Raw genomic sequence first — 18,491 nt, 5'->3', positions numbered from 1 at the left:
GCTTCTGTATCACAAATCTTCTGCTTCACTAAGTCAGTGGGACTCCAATGACTTCATTAGCATTCCCTCATCTCAGACGACCTGGGGATTTGTCTGCCCAGTTCTAATACAACAAGAAAGAGCCATTGATATTCATCTGGCCTGACCTCCTGCACAGGACTACACTCAGTCTGGCCACGTTACTGCACTGCACAAACACAGCATTTTTTGTTTATTATTAGATGTAATAAAGTAAAGCAAATCCATCATTTTCTGGTCGCTGAGAGATTTGAAGTTAGACATTTGTTTGGCATTGGCCAAACTGTGCTCATACTGTTGCCAAAGGTCATGAAAGCACCATCGACTGTTTTCCCCCAAACTCTATAGTTACTGTGTATGTTTATTGAACTTTGGCAGTAATATTATGTGCTCCTCAGCAGCACTGCCAACAAAATTAGAAAGGAGCAGTCATATCAGAAAACACACAGCAAGTTACTGAGGAAAGGCCCAGTTGAATATTAACTCAGATTGACTTCTGGGGTGTAGAAACACGTAGAAAGTGTATAGGACACTGTCTAGTGAATAAACAACATGCAGGTAGAACACGTTGTGGCACTCTGGTAAGACTGAAGTGGATAGGCATATAATGAAGAGGAGTCATTGACGTAATTACAACGGCAGGTGGTGGCACATTGATTTTATCAAGGTCAGTGACCTCTACTGCTATTAAAGTGTACCTAGTTTCTTACTACTGAGGTAATTAGACTTTTAGAAGTTAAATATTGATCCTCCAGACCTTTGGATGAAAAAGATACTTTTATCAGTTTGTTATTCCCCACAATGGTTTTAGTGTGGCTACTTGTATATTATAACCTTGTTTAACCAGTTTTCAATGCCTTAAGGTTTTATAATTGATCTTAAGATAGGAGCATCTTTAAATATGTACAGCTTAATCCTCCTCTTACATAGACACTGAGTACTGCATCTGAGGCCAGACCTGGTCCATGCTGAGGGAGGGTGTGGCATTGAACTTGTCTATAAGGGATAAAGGTGTGTTCATTAAGGCTTTTATTTACTCAGTCCTAATGTTACATTAAAGGAGAAAAAAAATCAGCTGTTAGAATACTACTTTCAATTCCCTGCAATTGATGGACTGAGGTGAAAATTTTGTAACATCAACGTCTAAATTAAAATCATTTAAGAATATTTACAATGGTTCAGAGACAAAGAGCCGAGCCTCATTGTTCCTCAACTCTCACTGAAATGAATCATATGGAAGGTGACTTAGATATTTAAATAAGGGTTTGACTTTCTGAGCAGCTGTGAAAACTCATTAAGTATATCAAGATTGTAGTTTTGAGTGCGCAAAACCAGATTCAATGTCCAGCTGGACAGATCCAGTCACAGCAGAGGTATACTACCCAAAATCCTTAGAAATACATAACCTGAAGCACACATCATGACTCAGTGCATTACCAGTACAGAGCCATCTTGATAGCTCATGAAACGCTCAAACCATCTGTTCAGGATTCACTAAAGCCTTCCTCTCAGGCTGCTTATGAGATGCTCCTATGATAGGATTTGGAATGAGAATCGTATCACACTTAGGTCTGTTCTTGGACGCTGTAGCCAAAGACCTTGCCTCTGGCTGGAAAAAAAGGTCATTGCCATACTGAAAAATGGGATGTTCCAGTAGTTGCAAAGGTAGCACTTCCACACTACCGCCATAAATAATGCCATATTTTTCTCCAATAATCAGAATTCAGCAGAATTCTACCAACTATGGGGAAAGTCTTCCAGAAGGCGAAAACTATAAAGTTGCTAGTGAGCAAGTTCATAAATATATGTAAGTAATTTTCAGGCACTGAAAATTACTGTTTAACAGACCACAAAGGATTCACATAGTCCTTGGTTTCTGAAAGTTTCAGCAAAGGTTTTGCTGGTGAAATAGCTGGAAGGCATGTCCTCTGAGGAGCAGATAATGACTTTGGGTTTGTCTAGTTTGGAGAGAAGGAGGCTGAGGGGTGACCTCATGGCTCTCTACAGCTTCCTGAGGAGGGGAAGTGGAGAGGGAACTGTTGATTTCTTCTTCATGGGATCCAGTGCCAGGACATGTTGGAATGGTTCAAAGCTTCATCTGTCAGGGGACGTTTAGACTGGACATCAGGAAGCATTTTTTTACCAAGACAGTAGTCAAACTGGAACGGGCTTCCTAGAGAGGTGGTTGATGCCCCAGGCCTGTCAGTGTTTAAGAGACATTTGAACAATGCCCCTAATAACATGCTTTAACTTTTGGTCAGCCCTGAAGTGGTCAGGCAGCTAGACTCAATGATTATTGTAAGTCCCTTCCAACTGATAAAAGCTATTCTCTTCTCTTCTCTTCTCTTCTCTTCTCTTCTCTTCTCTTCTCTTCTCTTCTCTTCTCTTCTCTTCTCTTCTCTTCTCTTCTCTTCTCTTCTCTTCAAGTGCCTTCAAAACAAATATACAAAATTACTATCCCCCCTACCACAAACCTCAGAATTTTCAGTAGTGCCCAGGCATTTAATTCCTACCGAAGCAAGTGGAAATAAAGTGCTAAGGTGCTTTTGAAAAGTTCCACTGGGTTTCTCTGTGCAGCTTTATGTACCTAAAGAGGCTAAGACCACAGGAAGTGTTGGACTGTTTCTATTTCAATGTCTGTGGCTGCCCAAGGAGCTTGTGATTCAGTGGGACAGAGGTTCTGCTCATTTTGCATGCCCCACTGTACCATAATGCTGGAAATACACTTGAAAGACACAGTGCGGGAAAGGGAGACACTGCATCTGCAGAGGTTAGTTCACGATGATGCTCTCTGCTGCTTTCAGCCTTCATGTCAACAAATGAGATGTTCCAATGTTGTTTTCACTGAGTTCAGCCTGATCAGCAGTCTTAGAGCACTCCTCTTTAACTTTCCTATACAGAAAATTCAGAAACAGGAAGAATAGATTATGGAAATTTGAATCAGATTTGCATTTTAATGGAGTTTCATCCATAAACAACTCATAACGTGGGCCTAAGTCTTCTAAATCATTTAGGAAATACAGTTTAACTTCCTTTCTTTTTTTATTTTTATCTTTGTCTTGCCCAGTCCTTTAATCTTTCTTCTAATTTATTCTTTCCACATGGCTTTAAATTTAGAAAAGCATCTTCATCTTTGTGTTCATTTCTTCTTCTTTTTATGCTCCTTTTACTCCCCACCACAATTTGTATGCTTTTTCTGGCTCTTTTTTCTTCCTTCCAGTTCTCCAAACAATGGAGAACCCCACCATGGGTCATCAGAGTAGAGTGCTGAGCTCCACTTACCAACTTCTACTGCTTATTATGTACTTCCTTGTGGAATCACCCTCTGCACCAAAAAACATAAGACTAGTCGCAAGATGAGACAGAAGGCCTGATACTGTTCTGCCCAGGAAAGATAGCACCTATCTCCTAACTGTTTGGACACTTTAGCAAGATTTTTGACTTTGTAAACTAGAATTATATATTCAATTCAAAATAATATGTTAGGGAAGCATATGAGCTAAGGGCTGGTTCAGCATCCAAGTTCCCTTCGGGAAAACAGTTTGGCAATATCATCAGAGTGGGCAATGAACAAATTAACAGAGCAGCAATTGAAGAAGTGTAGTCTTTCAGATTAGACCAGAACACTAAGGGAAAAGGGTGTCCCTTTATGCTCCTATATGTATGTTATTCCTTTGAAATCTGAGAAATAATTCCAGTTTCATCCTCTTCCAGATGAGGCCTCCTCAAACTCACACATCTCTGAAGTGAATTAATGCATTTCAACTGGAATGAAAGGGCTGAAATTTGAACAAAACACTGTGCTGTTTTTGTTTTCCCCACTTTTGTTGGTTTTGGAAGTAAAAATATTAAGAATTAATGTTTCCTACGGGGGAATGCAGTAAAAATGTTTAAATAATTTCCTATGTGGGTTTCGTATTTTTGGAACAAATTTAGAAAGGGAGATGAAGTTATCTCCTAAAATGAGATCAACAAAAGAATCTTTCAAGCCATAAACATAAAGCAGTGGGAGGTTTGATATAATATATACAGAGGTGCCTAATAATATTGCTAGAATTGTGTGCCATCTTGCATCAGACAGCAAAAGAAAGGAGGGTGTGTAAACATAGACCAAACAGCTGGATCCAGACCTATGGAGTAATTACTCCAAAATATTAGGTAGACAATGCTGAGGAGGAAGATGGTCATACCAAGGAATGTAATTTCAGTAAAGGAATGGTTCATAATGAATAGGTGTGAGTGCAGGACACAGTATGTGTCATATGAAGGCTGCAAGAAGACTTCAAGATGTCACTCATGCCAGAGCTTGGGTGTTTCATGTCCAGCCTACAGATACACTGAGGCCAAGGTAATATCATCATTGCAGCTGGTCTGCTGAGGTCTGCATGCTTGCATTAATTTTGGACTCTTTTCTGTCTGATCTCTGCATAGTTATGTCCTTTCTGTTCTCTATAACATCCTGCCACCACTTCATAAAAAGCTGAATCTTTAGGACATAAAAGAAACCATGGCTAACAGTAAGAACAACGTGCAAATCTCCTAATTTATATCCTGAGAACTTTTGAGCAAGGAACTAGAGGAAATGGCAAGTAATGGCTTTGCAGGAAAGGGAAAAGTTATTTTTTAAGAGGTTTGTAGGAAAAGGCTATGGAAGGTAAGCATACAGATGAGGTAGCTACAGACAGCACTGGTGGACTGTAAGGTGCCATGAAAAGGATACACTAGAAAGTGAGGGCAAGCATGGCAAGGAGGGCAAAGCAGAATCTGGAAGCCAAGGCCAGGAATTTTTTAAGGGGTCCAGTGAAATGATGTAAAATTTGCTCAGACCCACCAAAGAGCTTCTCGGGCAGGCTTATGCTGCACAACATTGTTTGCATCACTGCCTCGCTGGGAGAGGCAATATTATGTCCCACTGACACAGCAAGACAGTGCAAACATTGAAACATTATGCCAAGACATCACTCTCCACTCTGTGCTATATAAGGAACTGGCTTGCCAAGCTCTGCAAGATACAGTATGGCTGACCTGGTGGGTTTGCTCACCAAGCCACAAGGCCACTAGTTTGAAAACCAACTACTAATATTCAAAATGAGGTAAGGGTTGGTCTAGCTTCTTCTATGTTTATAAAGGACTGAGACCTTTTTTTTTTGTCCAGCCACAAATATCTTAAAATAGGTTTTGTTTACTTTTCAAAATATTCCTGTAGGAACCTCTCCTGGGAGTTTAGGAAATAAATAGCTTATCCTGGACAGACTATTTATTTCCAGGATGTTTACTTGTGCAATTCATGTGATTGTAAAGTGCCTCCATTTCTCAAGCTCTCTTTTAGTTCCTTAGGGGCACATAATTTAAACCTAGCAACTTTCCCCATATACTGACAGACTGTTATTCCTAAATATTGAACTGGTAACTCCAATTGTCTATTCATAGTGCAATTATTAATGCAGCAAGAGAGGGTGGTTTATGATTGGGTTGAAATGCCCAGAATCCCTGGAACAACAAGTTCAAATGCCGGCAAGATCAGCCCTTCACCCCTCTTCTGTGCTAGATGCACCCAAGGTCACCCGCATAAAGCCCTGAAATTAGGTCTGTCTGATCAGCTTAGTTTGTAAAGGTCCACAGGTCACACTTTGTTAAAAGGGGCTACCCCAATATTTGTGCACATGCTCCCTCATACCTGTGCTTGCTCTACAGTTTTGTGGCTGTAAACTGCCATCCACCACAGAGCTGACTTGCAATTCAGCATGGCTGGTACAGTCCAGCTGCTTTTCCCTGGCAATAAAGATTATGGTTCTCCACCTGAACCATACCATTTTAGATCAATGCAATTATCATCTAAGAGCTGACACTTTGAAACCACTTGCTTCAAGATAAAACACTAGCATTTCCACAGTTGTTAGCAGTAAACACTGTGAAATTCAGACTGTCACAAAATAATCTTCAGTTTACTCTCACTGCCCATTTTCCTAAAAGAAGAGCTTTTTAATGGCAGATTTAACATTCATTTTCTCATTTATATTTTGGGCAAGAGAAGCAGTGAGAAAATAACTGCATCAACATATATAAGTCCATCAACATACATCCTCACTGCGCCTTAAGCAGCCATTTGAAGCCAATTAACCACAAGATGTATTTTTGTGATTTAAATAGGCAGCAAGCAGCAGAGATTAAAAAGCAATAAACATAGCATATAGATAAGTTGCCTAGTCCATTTTCCTATGATTAATTAGTCCTAGATTTCTATTTAGTAGTTTATGCAGTTACCAGCACTGCTGAAACTCCTAAAAAATGTTAAATGTGTGATTTAGGGAGTCTCTGCAGCAAAGGATGTTGGGATGCTAGCAGGGCTATAAGAAGTGAAGTAGCAGCTGATGACAGAGCACCTGAGAAGCTGTGAAAGAAATCAGCGGGAAATGTGGTAGGTCTGGTAAGGTTGTTTTCTTTTATCAAAGTTGATGCAAGATATATTCTCCATGGTAGACTCTGACATTCTTAAATGGTTTATCTCTCTGTTGTTTTTAGAATTCTCTCCTCCTTTATCTGTGGTGGTGCTACTAAAACAACTGAACAGAAAAAATTTTGTTGCTTGTATATATGTAACTCTAAAGCACAGAAAAGTGTGAAAGAAAAAAGATTTTGTTGTTTTTCTCAGAAGCTTTGGTTGAAAACATTCTTTAAGAACTAACGTCAAATAAAAAGTATTGTTCAATTGACTACCTAAATTTTAATGGGTAACAGCAAGCCATCAAAGTAGGTAGCTGAGGATGGGCTTGTGGGGGTAGTTGTAAACTCTTTATTCCCCCTCTAAGTTTAATCATGCAGGTTTACTGCTGGTAAGCTTCTGTGATAAAGACTAAGGGAAGTCAATTGAGTTGAACAGAAAAGGAAAAAAGGCAGTGTCTATAGGCTGAGTACTGTGTATAATGTGTCATACAAGCTAGTGTTGTTAAGGAGTGAGAAGAGTATCCAAATAAAAGTGATAACGGGGTTTGGGGTTTATGCCCCGTCCCCACCCCTTTCTAAGGGGGAGTGGCGTGCGGGTCCACAAAACACCTGACTTGCTGTATTGAAAGGTCATTGCTCTACCCCTTGTCTCGTGTTCTGTAGAAACACAAAGTGCACCCTACACAGGTGCAAAACATTGACAAGGAATGGAGATCTGATGTCTTTTTACTTCAGTAAACATACTTCCCTGTCCTTCTGTGTCCCTCTTCATCATTGTGTTCCCTACACACAGACAGCCTTGCTGAGGCCTTTGATTTATAGGGCCTAGAATACAGGCACTTAAAATGTATTTTCTCCTTGATGAGTGTCATGCAATCAACCTGTGTGAAATAACTGAACTGCCTCATGAAAGCAGAGTTCAACAGTTACTAGAAGTACTTAACTGCTCATATAATTAAGATATTTATCTTAAATATATCTTAAGCTGGATATATTTACCTTAGGATTCTCCACGTGTAAGAAGACAAGTTCTTTTTTGTTGGGGTTTGGCAAGTGGTTATGGGAAATGTTTGCCATTGTTGTAAATTCATTTGAAAACAGACTTGTGCAGAACATAGTTATTTTGGGATCAAAGTAAGCCAAATGTCAGATTAGTGACCACCTATCTTCTAATGTCTGTTCTCAACACAGCTCTTCCAAACCCTTGAAGACCATTGATCTATAAAAGGGATAAATTCCATGTGAAGGCAGAATGCAGACACGAAAATAGGAACACCTTGGATTTGTTTTTGCAGCAGCTGAACACCTTACGGGGTATCTCTCATTATGAGAGCAATGACACAATTTTCTCTTCTTTTTTTCTTAAGACAATAAATCTGACTTCAAGATGTCAGAGGAAGAAGATTCTTTTCTGAATGTTAAAAGATCCCTGAAAAAGAGAATGGTGAAACACAGTACTCCAGTGGACTCGATGCTTTCAAGAACAATGACATCTCTTACAGATCTGACAAATCAGTCAATCAAGGACCAAGATACCAGTAAGAGAGTTTATGGATCTCCAGTGCCAAAATCAAATCGAAGTAGATCATTATCTCAAGTGTCATTAGTAGGTGTTGAAGCATATATCCCTCATATTTCCCCAAAAAGGCTTTCAACGGTGTTTGACTCACAAGAATTAAACAAAGAGATAAGCCAAAGCTCTCGGGTTGTATTTTCTAGAAGAAGACTTTCCACAGTGTTGGCCTCTGGAGAATCAAATGAAGAGCCAAGTGACAAAGTTGACCCAAACATGGAAACTGAAGCTCCTACCAAAGCATCTGAGGAGGCTGCAGTAACTCCCAAGAGTGGACCCTCATGGCCTGTTACTGGAATACCAGGGATAAAAGACCTCCCAATAGTAAAACCAAGAAAGAAGAAAATTTATAAAGCTCTTGTGGTAATTGCTTACCCTTAGTTATGAAATACCTAAGCTATTCAGTTTCCTATTAATGCTGAATATAAACAGATTGTTGTGGTAATATGGGAATATTTTAGTTACAGAACATGTCCACAACTTTACCACTGAGAATGTATATTTATGAATTGGGTCATAATCTGCTAGACTCTGTGGTGTCATTCCTAATCACAGACTGGATGGGATGCAGTCTTCCAAACCAGCGCTTGTCTCAGCTTATGAACTTGCATGACTAGTTGTGTACACTAGTGCAAAAGTACCCTTTTTAATATATCTTTCTTTAGGAGAAACCTAAGAATGGGAAGAAATCATTGATCTAAATTCTCAGGTTTCTTAATGTTGGCAAGTAAACTAAAACTGGAGAAACAAATAATCTACTACCTTCTTTGTTTAATCCAAATCATAGTACTTTTTAAAAATGCTAGTCATTGCAAACGGGGTCTTGCATGCAGTATTTCAATTAGTGTACGGTTTTCTGAGGAAAGCTTAGGTTAATGGACCTTATGCAGGTCTGTCTTTGTTCTGTGGAGCACAAGAACTCAATTTCCTAGAACTTTGATTATTGGCAAGGGCCACGTGGAAAGCCCATAGAAAGGTAAGGGAGGCAGCAGAGTTAGACTCTGAAGGCTGTCATGTCAGTGCAAAGCCATAAAATACTTTTCTAATTTGGTTTTTCCTCTGTACCATATTGTTAAAGGGTGTGTCAGAAACTCAGGAAAACTTGCTCTCTCTGAGACTAAAGGCCTCTTAACTTAAAACAAATGGAAAACTTCAGCCAAAATCCAGTTAGGTTCATAATGTCTTTCTGTATGTTGTTTGGTGTGTTGTTCTTTTTTGTTTTATTATTTTTTTTAAAGCAGGTGATATCTGAATGGATCAAGTTGACTAAATAATATTTTCTTTTCTATAACAGAGAAAGAAACAAAGAGAATGGGTGCTTCGTCAGCTTAAAAACATTGAGGAAGCAACTGAACATGAACTGACAATTGAAGAAGCTTGATTGAACTACCTATGAAACTAGGACTATCCCATCCTTCCTGTGGGAATAGCTGGTTTCAGTAAATCACACACCTGACTATAGTGCCTGTTAGACTTCCTCTTTCCTTCCAAAATTTTCTTTGTTGTTTGTTTTGCGACTCTTTTTGCCTCTAAAATCTAACAGGAGTTGAGTACAAATTAAGAAGTTCCTCTGCATGACAGCCAATGTTAATTTATAATGGCTGAAGGCCTGGAACAAAGGAGGGAGAACTTTATATAAGAATCATTCCTCACCCTGCCACAGCTCTTTCTGACTGTACTTTTTTGTGTAGTGTTCAAATCTGGTAAGGTTGCTGATGTTCCTTAAGTGACAAAGTCTTGGTGGCCATATAGAGTGCAATCATGGTTAGCCAAAGGAGAATCCCCTCATCTAAAGAGTAATCAAAACTGATGCAATCAGGAATGTTTTTTACTGCTAGCTGGGGAGATGAGGAAATAGTGAGAGGCACAAAGGAGGGAAGTTAGCCTCTAGGGATTACTAATTACAGTTTGTTTTGAAGTTTTGATTCAAAATTAGTTTACCCCAGCCCTGGATTGTAGATGCATCTCACTGTTGCATTGGAGGTCCTTAATGCTCAGCTGTGTGTGTTGGGGGGGGGGTATGGGTTTTCTGTTTTTCTCTAGAGCTGCTGCATGTGGGGAAGAAGGGTGTCTCCCTGACAACTGTGTTGGAAAAATGGCAATTTAGCTCACAGCACCAATCAAGAAGTGATGCAAAAAGCATAATGCTCATGTTAGTTCCTACTGCTGTCTGTTATTTAATCTTTAGGCAGATTTTAACACTTCTAAGTGACCTATGGGGCATCAGCAGTAGGGACCCAGTCCAGATTTACCATGTGTACACACATATCGCTGTACTTGTGTGGCTCTAAAACAAACACTTCCCTGGCTATACTGGTTTTGTCAGTCCAGTCCCAGGCACTACCTAATTATCCCAAAAGAGGAGAGGTATTGTTCAAATGAAGCTGCAAACTAAGGACAGAGGAAAAGGAAGATTTTGCATTTCCTTCTCACACATTGAAACATGTAATATCTCATGTCTAAGATAGCAGATAAGCAGAAGCATGGCTTAAGCCAACATTATGAGCCAGGCTAACCAATAGCAGCTGTGTTAAGCTCAAAAATGCAAGAGTGGAGTTGTGCTTTTACAACCTCTCTCAGGATTTAAAAGGAATTAGGATGTTTTTGTTAATGATTCCTGAAGTGAAACTCTTCAGTTTCTCAGAACAGCCTTGTCCGCAGACCTGGCTTTCTGTGGTAGCCAGGCAGTGGCGTGACATTGCCCCTCAGGTCACTAGCCAAGGCAGGCTCACTTGGTTTGAAGTTTAGTTAATATTCTGGTATTTGTGTGTGTTATCCAGGCTGCTTGTCTGGCCTCCACAGGTTCCTCTGGCAACCTGGGAGCTCCTGGCTGGTGTAGATCCTGAGCTGCTTTCGAGATAAAATAGGCATAGTTGCAGATGTGCTGCTATTCCCCTTGAGCTTGCAGGCATTTCATCAGCCTCTATGATTTGTGCCAGGGGCTGAACTAAGATCAGGCAAGTGCAAGGTTAGCGTAAAACCCTCCTTTACCCTTGGGACAAGCACAGATTAGTCCAGTCACATGACCCAATGCTTAATCCAAATGACCCAGTTCTGTCTCTTGTTTATTTGTACCTTCCCAGATAGCCAGTTCCACTTTTTCCTTCTTCAGGCTTCTCATCGTGGTCTCAGAAAGTCTTGATGCTGTTTCTGCTTTTCTCTCTCCCAATCACCTCTCAAAGTCACTCTTGGCTCCTGAGCCAATCCAGTTCCTTGGTCTTTAAATGTCTCAATCTAATTTATTCTCCAGTCTGGCCTCTAGTGGCTTCCTTCATTATAAGATATAGAAGTCATCTGTCTTCCAAGCCTGCTTTTCACTGCTGGATTCTTTGCCCATCTGATAGTTATTCTGATACCCTCCAGTACCTGATGTCAGTCTTCTGCCAAAACTCAGACTCAGCTGCCATACCCCTAAGTGCCTTTTTCTAGCTAGGCTGACCCCCTGTATGATGCTAGGCAAAGTAGAAAGGTCATTAAAGGCCAATTGGACCAAGTTCCATCCCTTAGCAGGCTAGGGTTGTAGTTGCTGGGAAAGTCTTTCTCAGGCCCTGCTTTGGGCTACAACAAATGCAAGAGGAATCCAGGGAATATGGCTGCTTAACATCTACAAAGTCTGGGTTTGCGCCAACTTCAGTGCAAAATTTTCTAAGATTCAGAACACAGTAAATGCTGGGAAAGTTTTCCAGAAAACAAGGCTGCTGCCTTGCCAAATTCATGGAACTAGTTGGTGCCAATAAAATCCCAGAGACTTTCCTCAGTGGAGGGAAAGAAATTGCCCAGAATTGACTTTGACTGGATCTTTGCAAGTTCTGAAGCTGTATCAGGCAGACAGATGACACTGGGGCTTTCAGGATTTTGGAAACCACTTCTATTTCCTCTCTTTGGAATGTTTAAAAAGAAATACAAAAGACTGTATAGCATTTATCTTGCAGTGAGTTAGGTCCTCATGAATTTGAAAAAGTCACAATATTGCTTTGATAGCCTTTCACGAGAAAATATTAATAAAATTTATTGGTACTTCAGGCATTTTCTGAAAGGTGTCTGATACTCTACATCAACAGTATTATTGTTAATTATAGGTTAGAATACCAAGGGACTTCAACTAGGCCTATATAGTACTATACTACATGTTACTCCCTAGTGAAAGAAAGGCTTGTCTCTAATTTTTAAAAGCTACAATGTTAGAAAATATGGATCTACATATATCAAACTACACATGTAAAACTGCACTACTATTGTTGTACTTTACATATAAGTATATCCATTGCGGCAAAATGAAATAAAAAACAACCAAACCTAGTATTTCTTTTGTTTACTGGGTTTGCATTTTCTTTTGTTTCTCCAGTAGGTTCCCAAGACTGCTGCAATTTAACGTTTAAGTTTAATGATACAGCTAGTTTTCTGTTCTAGGATACACATATACTTTAAAAAGAATAGGCTTTGAGAAAGGCACTAGCAGTAAGCAGTTTCAGTGCTGTTTAATGTTCATCCTCTAGTGGTAACAATGGTGAATTACTGTTTGGTTAGCAACTCTCTTCATGTGCAAAGTTCCTTTATGCATATTTATATTGCAATGCCACCACAACGTAACAAAAAAAACCAAAAAAACCAAAACCAAAACCAAAAAACCCCAACAACTTAAAGGATAGAGCCATAGAGTCCAATCTCTCAAAAATAGGCCCCTCTAATTATTACTGACCTTAAGTATGGGTTGCAGGTGCTGAGGCTGGAAAAGATTAGGGACTACAGACACCAGATTCTTATGAGAAGGTAACCCCCAAGGCATCATGTTTTGTAAAATAAAATGCCCTTTTTCTGCATGGATGAATGTGAATCAGAGTTGCAACAGGTTGTTGAGCCTTGCGTTTGTCCTGGCTTTCAAATGCAACACTGAACATGTTTGTAAGTTCAGAACAGCCTTCCCACTGAGGGTGTTCTTTTAGGGCAGTATTTTTCCTTTAGAAGCTAAGCTATGACCTTGACCTAGGGAACTGTTTTCAGTACACTTGTCTCTGAACGGATATTATGCAATCTACCTGCTGATGGTGACTAAGCATGATGTTGGATGGAGAAGAACAAAAACACTACCAAGAACAGAGGGAAGACACAGAAATGTCTTCACCCTGGATTTATGAGCTCAGCCTTGTTCCCGCTGAAGCAATGGTAACACTCCTGCTGACAGAGCTGGGAGCGCTCCGCCCAGCTGCAGCATTTCTGTAGAAGTTCAGATTGAAGAGAAAAATATTTAGCCCACATATTTAACATATTTCAGATTTAAATAACAGAGAACTTCACTGATCATAGCTGAACAATTTTAGGATAACTAGGAAAAGTGGAAAACTCTTAAAAAAATATTTTTTTCTCTCTAAGTTACAACACAGTTACATTCCTGCTACAGACAAAACCCTGAGTAATAAATCACACAGCAGTGTCACTGACCTGTACTTTGGTGTGTTTTGTTCTATAAGACACCAAGCATAAAAGTCTCCCTTAGCTCTGTCGTTGCAGTTCACAATGCATATTAAAACAGCTCACTCCTCAACATTTCTGACTTAGTAGAAAAAAATGAACAAACATACTGAAGTTTTGAATGAGCCTAGTGGCACCTAGAAATGTTGGACCAGTTGAAGCTATTGAGAAAAATTTTCGAATGTTATTAAAAACTAGAGACAGGCACACAACCTAGGACACCACCTAGGATGCAGGCCCCCTCCCAGAAAACCTCAGATCTGCTGCTGAGTTCTCATACTGATATGTAGGTACCTAATGCCTAAATGAAATTAAATTTTGTTTGATAGGGCAGTCAGTCCCAGTGGGCATGCAAACCCCATAGAGCTTGACAGCAGCTTCTGGCTGCCAGCTTTCTGGGTCTGCCCATCCATGTGATCTCACAGTACTTTACATCAGTCCCACTCCTCCACCATGAAATGTGACACATGGGCAGGAGATGTGTAGCACACACTAGTCAGACAGGAGGTACATCTATCTGCCTTTAGTTTCAGCAGCCCACAGGACAAAACTCTGGGAAGTGAGAGACTCATTTCAGATCCCCTTCTCATCTGAGATAGAACCTTGAAATCAAGCATCCTAGGCCACAAGGCAGTAAACACCATCACTAGACTTACTGTGGAGTCAGGGCTTTTAAGTGCTACCTGTCAACATTGTTCTACTTTGCCTAAAAGTAGTCATTACAAAAGAAGACTGAACTTGCATTATAGGTCAGTGACTCACTGTCTTTCATCTGTGGTGTTTTATTTCTTTGGGGTTTTGTGGGGGGTTTTGCGTTTTAGCCCATTTTTATTGAAAAAATGGAAAGAAGACGGGAGAAAACCATTCTTTATTACTCCCAGGGAGAAAAAAAAGAAAGAAATCAGTCATATCTCTTCTGCTTCTTACTGATGCTGCCATTTTGATCCCTTTTGTTGTCCTCCATTTTGTCCTTTTGGCCTTTCCTAGCTTTGTATGTCCTCTTCTAACTGGATTCTTCTTTCAGCTTTTCATGTCATTGTAGGTTTGTCCCCTGTAGTGACCCTCTTCACTGGCAGATACCATAAGCCTCCTAAAGCTTACATCTTCTCATAAAAAGAAGATGCCAGCAATGAAAGGGGAAAAGAAATATCTCATATGTCTAGTATAGGAAAACAAAGGTTCTTTTCCTAGAAATGGAATAATCCAGCTTTCTAGTATGGAAGGTTGATGTGAATTCAAATATAGGAATGAAAATATGGGAAGCACTCCTGACAAATTTACCAGCAGAGGAGCTGGATCCAAAAAAGCACTTACAAGATGCCTCGGTAAAATGGGTTTTAAAGCATACTTCCCAGCCAAGAAAGCACCAAGCAATTTATTGCATCATACAGCATTCAATTAAATGAAATTGGTGCTGCATGAGAGTATTCATACAAAGGAGATGGGTGCTTTAGTAGTTGTGGCTCCTCTCTAAGAAAAAAAGAAAAAACCACAAAAAACCAAAACCTGCGCAAATCACAGTTCAACACAGCAACAGGCTTTGCCACCATGGGAAGGAAGCCATTACAGTTAGACAGAAGGCTTGCAGTTGCAACCAAAACCACATTACAACACATATACTAATGTGGATATGTGTTAATAATTGTAACTGTGCTAAAGGGAAGAAAGAAGGGATGGAACTGGGATGGTGGAGAAAGAAGTGCTGTTTGGCATCCTGAACGCTCCTGGTTAGCTGAGAAAAAGTCAACTGAGACTGTAGGATTGGAAATTATACTACAAACGTTATGATGTAAGCATACAAATCAGTAGCGTGTCCTGACCTTGACCAGTATATTCAGTAGCAGGTGGGTTTTTTTGGCCACAACTAAGTGATGATAAAAATTGATTAAAGAAAACAAAACACTGAGCAAAGCCCTTACATGAGACCAGCAAAATGAAGACTGTGATGACTACATTTGGAGAACACATAAGGCAAGGAAAAACACAGTAGCAGACTCACAACAGCTAAAAAGTTTCTCAGAATGCAAAATCAGTGTAGAAATAGAGAATAAGAAATAAGAAAATAAGAAATAAGAAAATAAGACTTGAACTGATTATTTTAAAAGGTGTACTGTATTTTTTTACATAAACTTAATAAGTCTGCAGAACATGTTTTTATTGCATAGATATCTTTGGGACTGGGAAAATTACCAAATCAGAGCGGGGAAAAAGTGCTATATATAAAAATTAGAAAACTAAATTAAAGAGAAGGTGGTGTTGGGGGGTGGTTTATTTTTGTCATGTTGACCATGTTATAGTCAGCCAGTCACCAACTGTAATAACAACAACAACAAAAAAGTCTTACTTTTATAGTTACATGTATAAGCATTTCTGCAACAGCTCAATTAATCAGATTTCATGACAGAATAGCTTCTGAGACATCTAATAATTCTCTCTGTCTGTCTTAGTTTTTACAACTGACTATCACCTAACTGTGGATCACTAGAAGTTTTATTCTTTTCCATGTGGCTTTTCTAAGGAAGGCAAAATTGTGGTGATTTATTGAATGCAGTCAAGTTCCTATTTGTAAAAAGAGGCACTCTACTTTCATCTGTAACGAGGTGCTTTGACAATCTGATTTTGGCTTTTTGCTTTGTTTCATTATACATTAATTATATTGATTTTTTTTTTAATCCAGTAACCCTGTGTGATCTCTGTGTTTGATGGCAGAGATTATTTATACAGTAGGTCAGGCAAATATTCATGTGACATTCAATCTTATCTCCAGTGTGATTTTGATATAATAACAGGTTAGATTAACCCCTTCAAGTCTCTACTTGCAAAGGAGAGACAAAGGCTCCTTCAAGGAGCCTTAAAACTGCTGACAAGTAGAATTAGCAGCTTTAGTTTTCTCTAAAATGCTTGCTGAGGTGTATTTCCCCAAGAGTAGGTGCCACAGAGGGTGACCTGCCTGAACGAGGGTGTTGTGTCTCACAGTTAATTTGTCTTCACGCTCTTCTCCTACCTCTTCACACAGAAAGCAAGCCCTGTCCCCCTCACACCAAAAGGTTCAGGGGTCACAAACAGAGGCAAGCACCTCAGAGCATCTTTGTTCCTCTGGACAGCGTGAACTTGCCTATACTTCGTGGTGCATCCCCTGCAAAGAGTTTGAAATAGTAAATACATGTAGATTAAGGCTGCAGTGAGTAGCAAAAGCTTTCACACTTGATAACTATCAGGCACTAATTCAAAGGTGGTAATGTTTGAATAGCTCAGGCAACCCTGAATCCCAGCAGCAGCTTACCTGGTTTCACTTCTCCATGCAAGCCTCAAGCTCTCTAGAACTAACTGAAGTCCCAAAGTCCTGTCTTTCATCCTCTAGGGAAACAGTAGAGACTCTGAAACATTAAAAAAGTACTCTTGGTATTACTAGCAACAATATTATAATAATAATTAATAGCAATGATATAGGTGAAATCAGAAATGCCCCATAACAAAAGGCAGGGACAGATTTCTTGACAAAAGCAGCTGCGCAAACTGTTTTATTTCTGTAAGAGCCAGTGCAGAAGTGAATAACCTAAATGTAGAAAACAATTGTAAATGATCCAGAGAAACGAACCCTTGTGTTTTAACAACATATCATTTTGCTGTCAGTAACAGCCCTCTTGCTCTCTTGGTGAGAATTTCATGCTACTGTCTTCTGCTCTGCCTGCAGCCCAGTCCCTGTTCCTGTAGCAGGCCCAGTTCTGGCATGTTTTTCCTCCAGTTTCGGCTTCCCACTTCATAGGATGGATAACCAGAGAAAATGGACCTCTTGACTTACTGTGGTCTGCATCCTATGACTTATCCCTATTTTTATTATAATTTTTAAAAGCATAAAAAGATGACAGAATTCCATTTTAGATTTTAGTATTAACAACCAAAGATACTCATGGAGGAGAAAACCCTCCATGAAGCCTCAGAAGAAAAAAACAGGAATTTGAAACATCAGGGCCTCCTCCATTTTTGGGTTAGCAGTAAGCTCCTTTAAAAATTCACCCTCTCTACTGTGAAAGAGAATATCCACTGTTCCATTTGATGAGGTATAAACCAATATAAATGAATTATTGTTGGCTGTTGTCCCACGGACACTTGTCTCCTAAGTTGTGTAACTGGCTGTGACTATCATAGAATCATAGAATCATTAAGGTTGGAAAAGACCCTTAACATCATTGAGTCCAACCGCTAACCTGTCACTGCCAAGTCCACCACTAAACCATATCCTCAAGCACCACGTCTACCTTTCTTTTAAATACCTCCAGGGATGGAGACTCCACCACCTCCATGGGCAGCCTGTTCCAATGCCTGACAACCCTTTCAGTGAAGAAGTTTTTCCTAATATCCAACCTAAACTTCCCCTGGCACAGCTTGAGGCCTTTTCCTCTCATCCCATTGCTTGTTACTAGGGAGAAGAGACCAACACCCACCTCGCTACAACCTCCTTTCAGGTAGTTGTAGAAAGCAATAAGGTCTCCCCTCAGCCTCCTCTTCTCCAGACTAAACAACCCCAGCTCCCTCAGCTGCTCCCCATAAGACTTATTCTCTAGACCCTTCACCAGTGTTGTTGCCCTTCTTTGGACACGCTCCAGCACCTTGATGTCCTTCTTGTAGTGAGGGGCCCAAAACTGAACACAGGACTTGAGGTGCGGCCTCACCAGTGCTGAGTACAGGGGCACGATCACCTCCCTGCTCCTGCTGGCCACACTATTCCTGATACAAGCCAGGATGCCATTGGCCTTCTTGGCCACCTGAACACACTGCTGGCTCTATGATGCCCCTGGTCTGGGGCTGGATCTCACTTTTTGTCCATCACTTTTCTTCCTACTGCATGTGGAAAGGCTTATTACTGGAAAGTCATATATTAGTTTGGGGAGGAAAGGAGAGTTTCATTGGCATCCTGGCATTTAACCCATGTGACAGACCCAGATGTTAAAGTAAGCAGTAGCCTTCTGTTACTGTCTCAAACTGT

General features: G+C 40.1%; 1 protein-coding gene across 2 annotated transcripts; it reads left to right on the top strand.

Moving 5' to 3' along the window:
• Positions 1 to 592: 592 nt before the first annotated feature.
• On the top strand, positions 593 to 10,145 carry CCDC201 (coiled-coil domain containing 201). Of its 2 annotated transcripts, none has more exons than XM_064441739.1 (3): positions 593 to 685; positions 7,830 to 8,398; positions 9,330 to 10,145. In XM_064441739.1, exons 2-3 carry the CDS (start codon positions 7,850 to 7,852, stop codon positions 9,414 to 9,416), a joined length of 636 nt encoding a protein of 211 aa, XP_064297809.1. In that variant the 5' UTR covers positions 593 to 685; positions 7,830 to 7,849; the 3' UTR covers positions 9,417 to 10,145. The 2 variants fall into 2 exon arrangements, with proteins under 2 accessions (XP_064297809.1, XP_064297810.1); XM_064441740.1 differs by having other exon boundaries at positions 7,654 to 8,398.
• The last annotated feature ends 8,346 nt before the right edge of the window (positions 10,146 to 18,491 follow it).

Source organism: Phalacrocorax carbo, chromosome 2 (assembly GCF_963921805.1).
Source record: "Phalacrocorax carbo chromosome 2, bPhaCar2.1, whole genome shotgun sequence".
Lineage (NCBI taxonomy): Eukaryota > Metazoa > Chordata > Aves > Suliformes > Phalacrocoracidae > Phalacrocorax > Phalacrocorax carbo.
The sequence above is the reverse complement of the archived record's forward strand: the minus strand, read 5'-3'. Positions and strand labels throughout refer to the sequence as shown.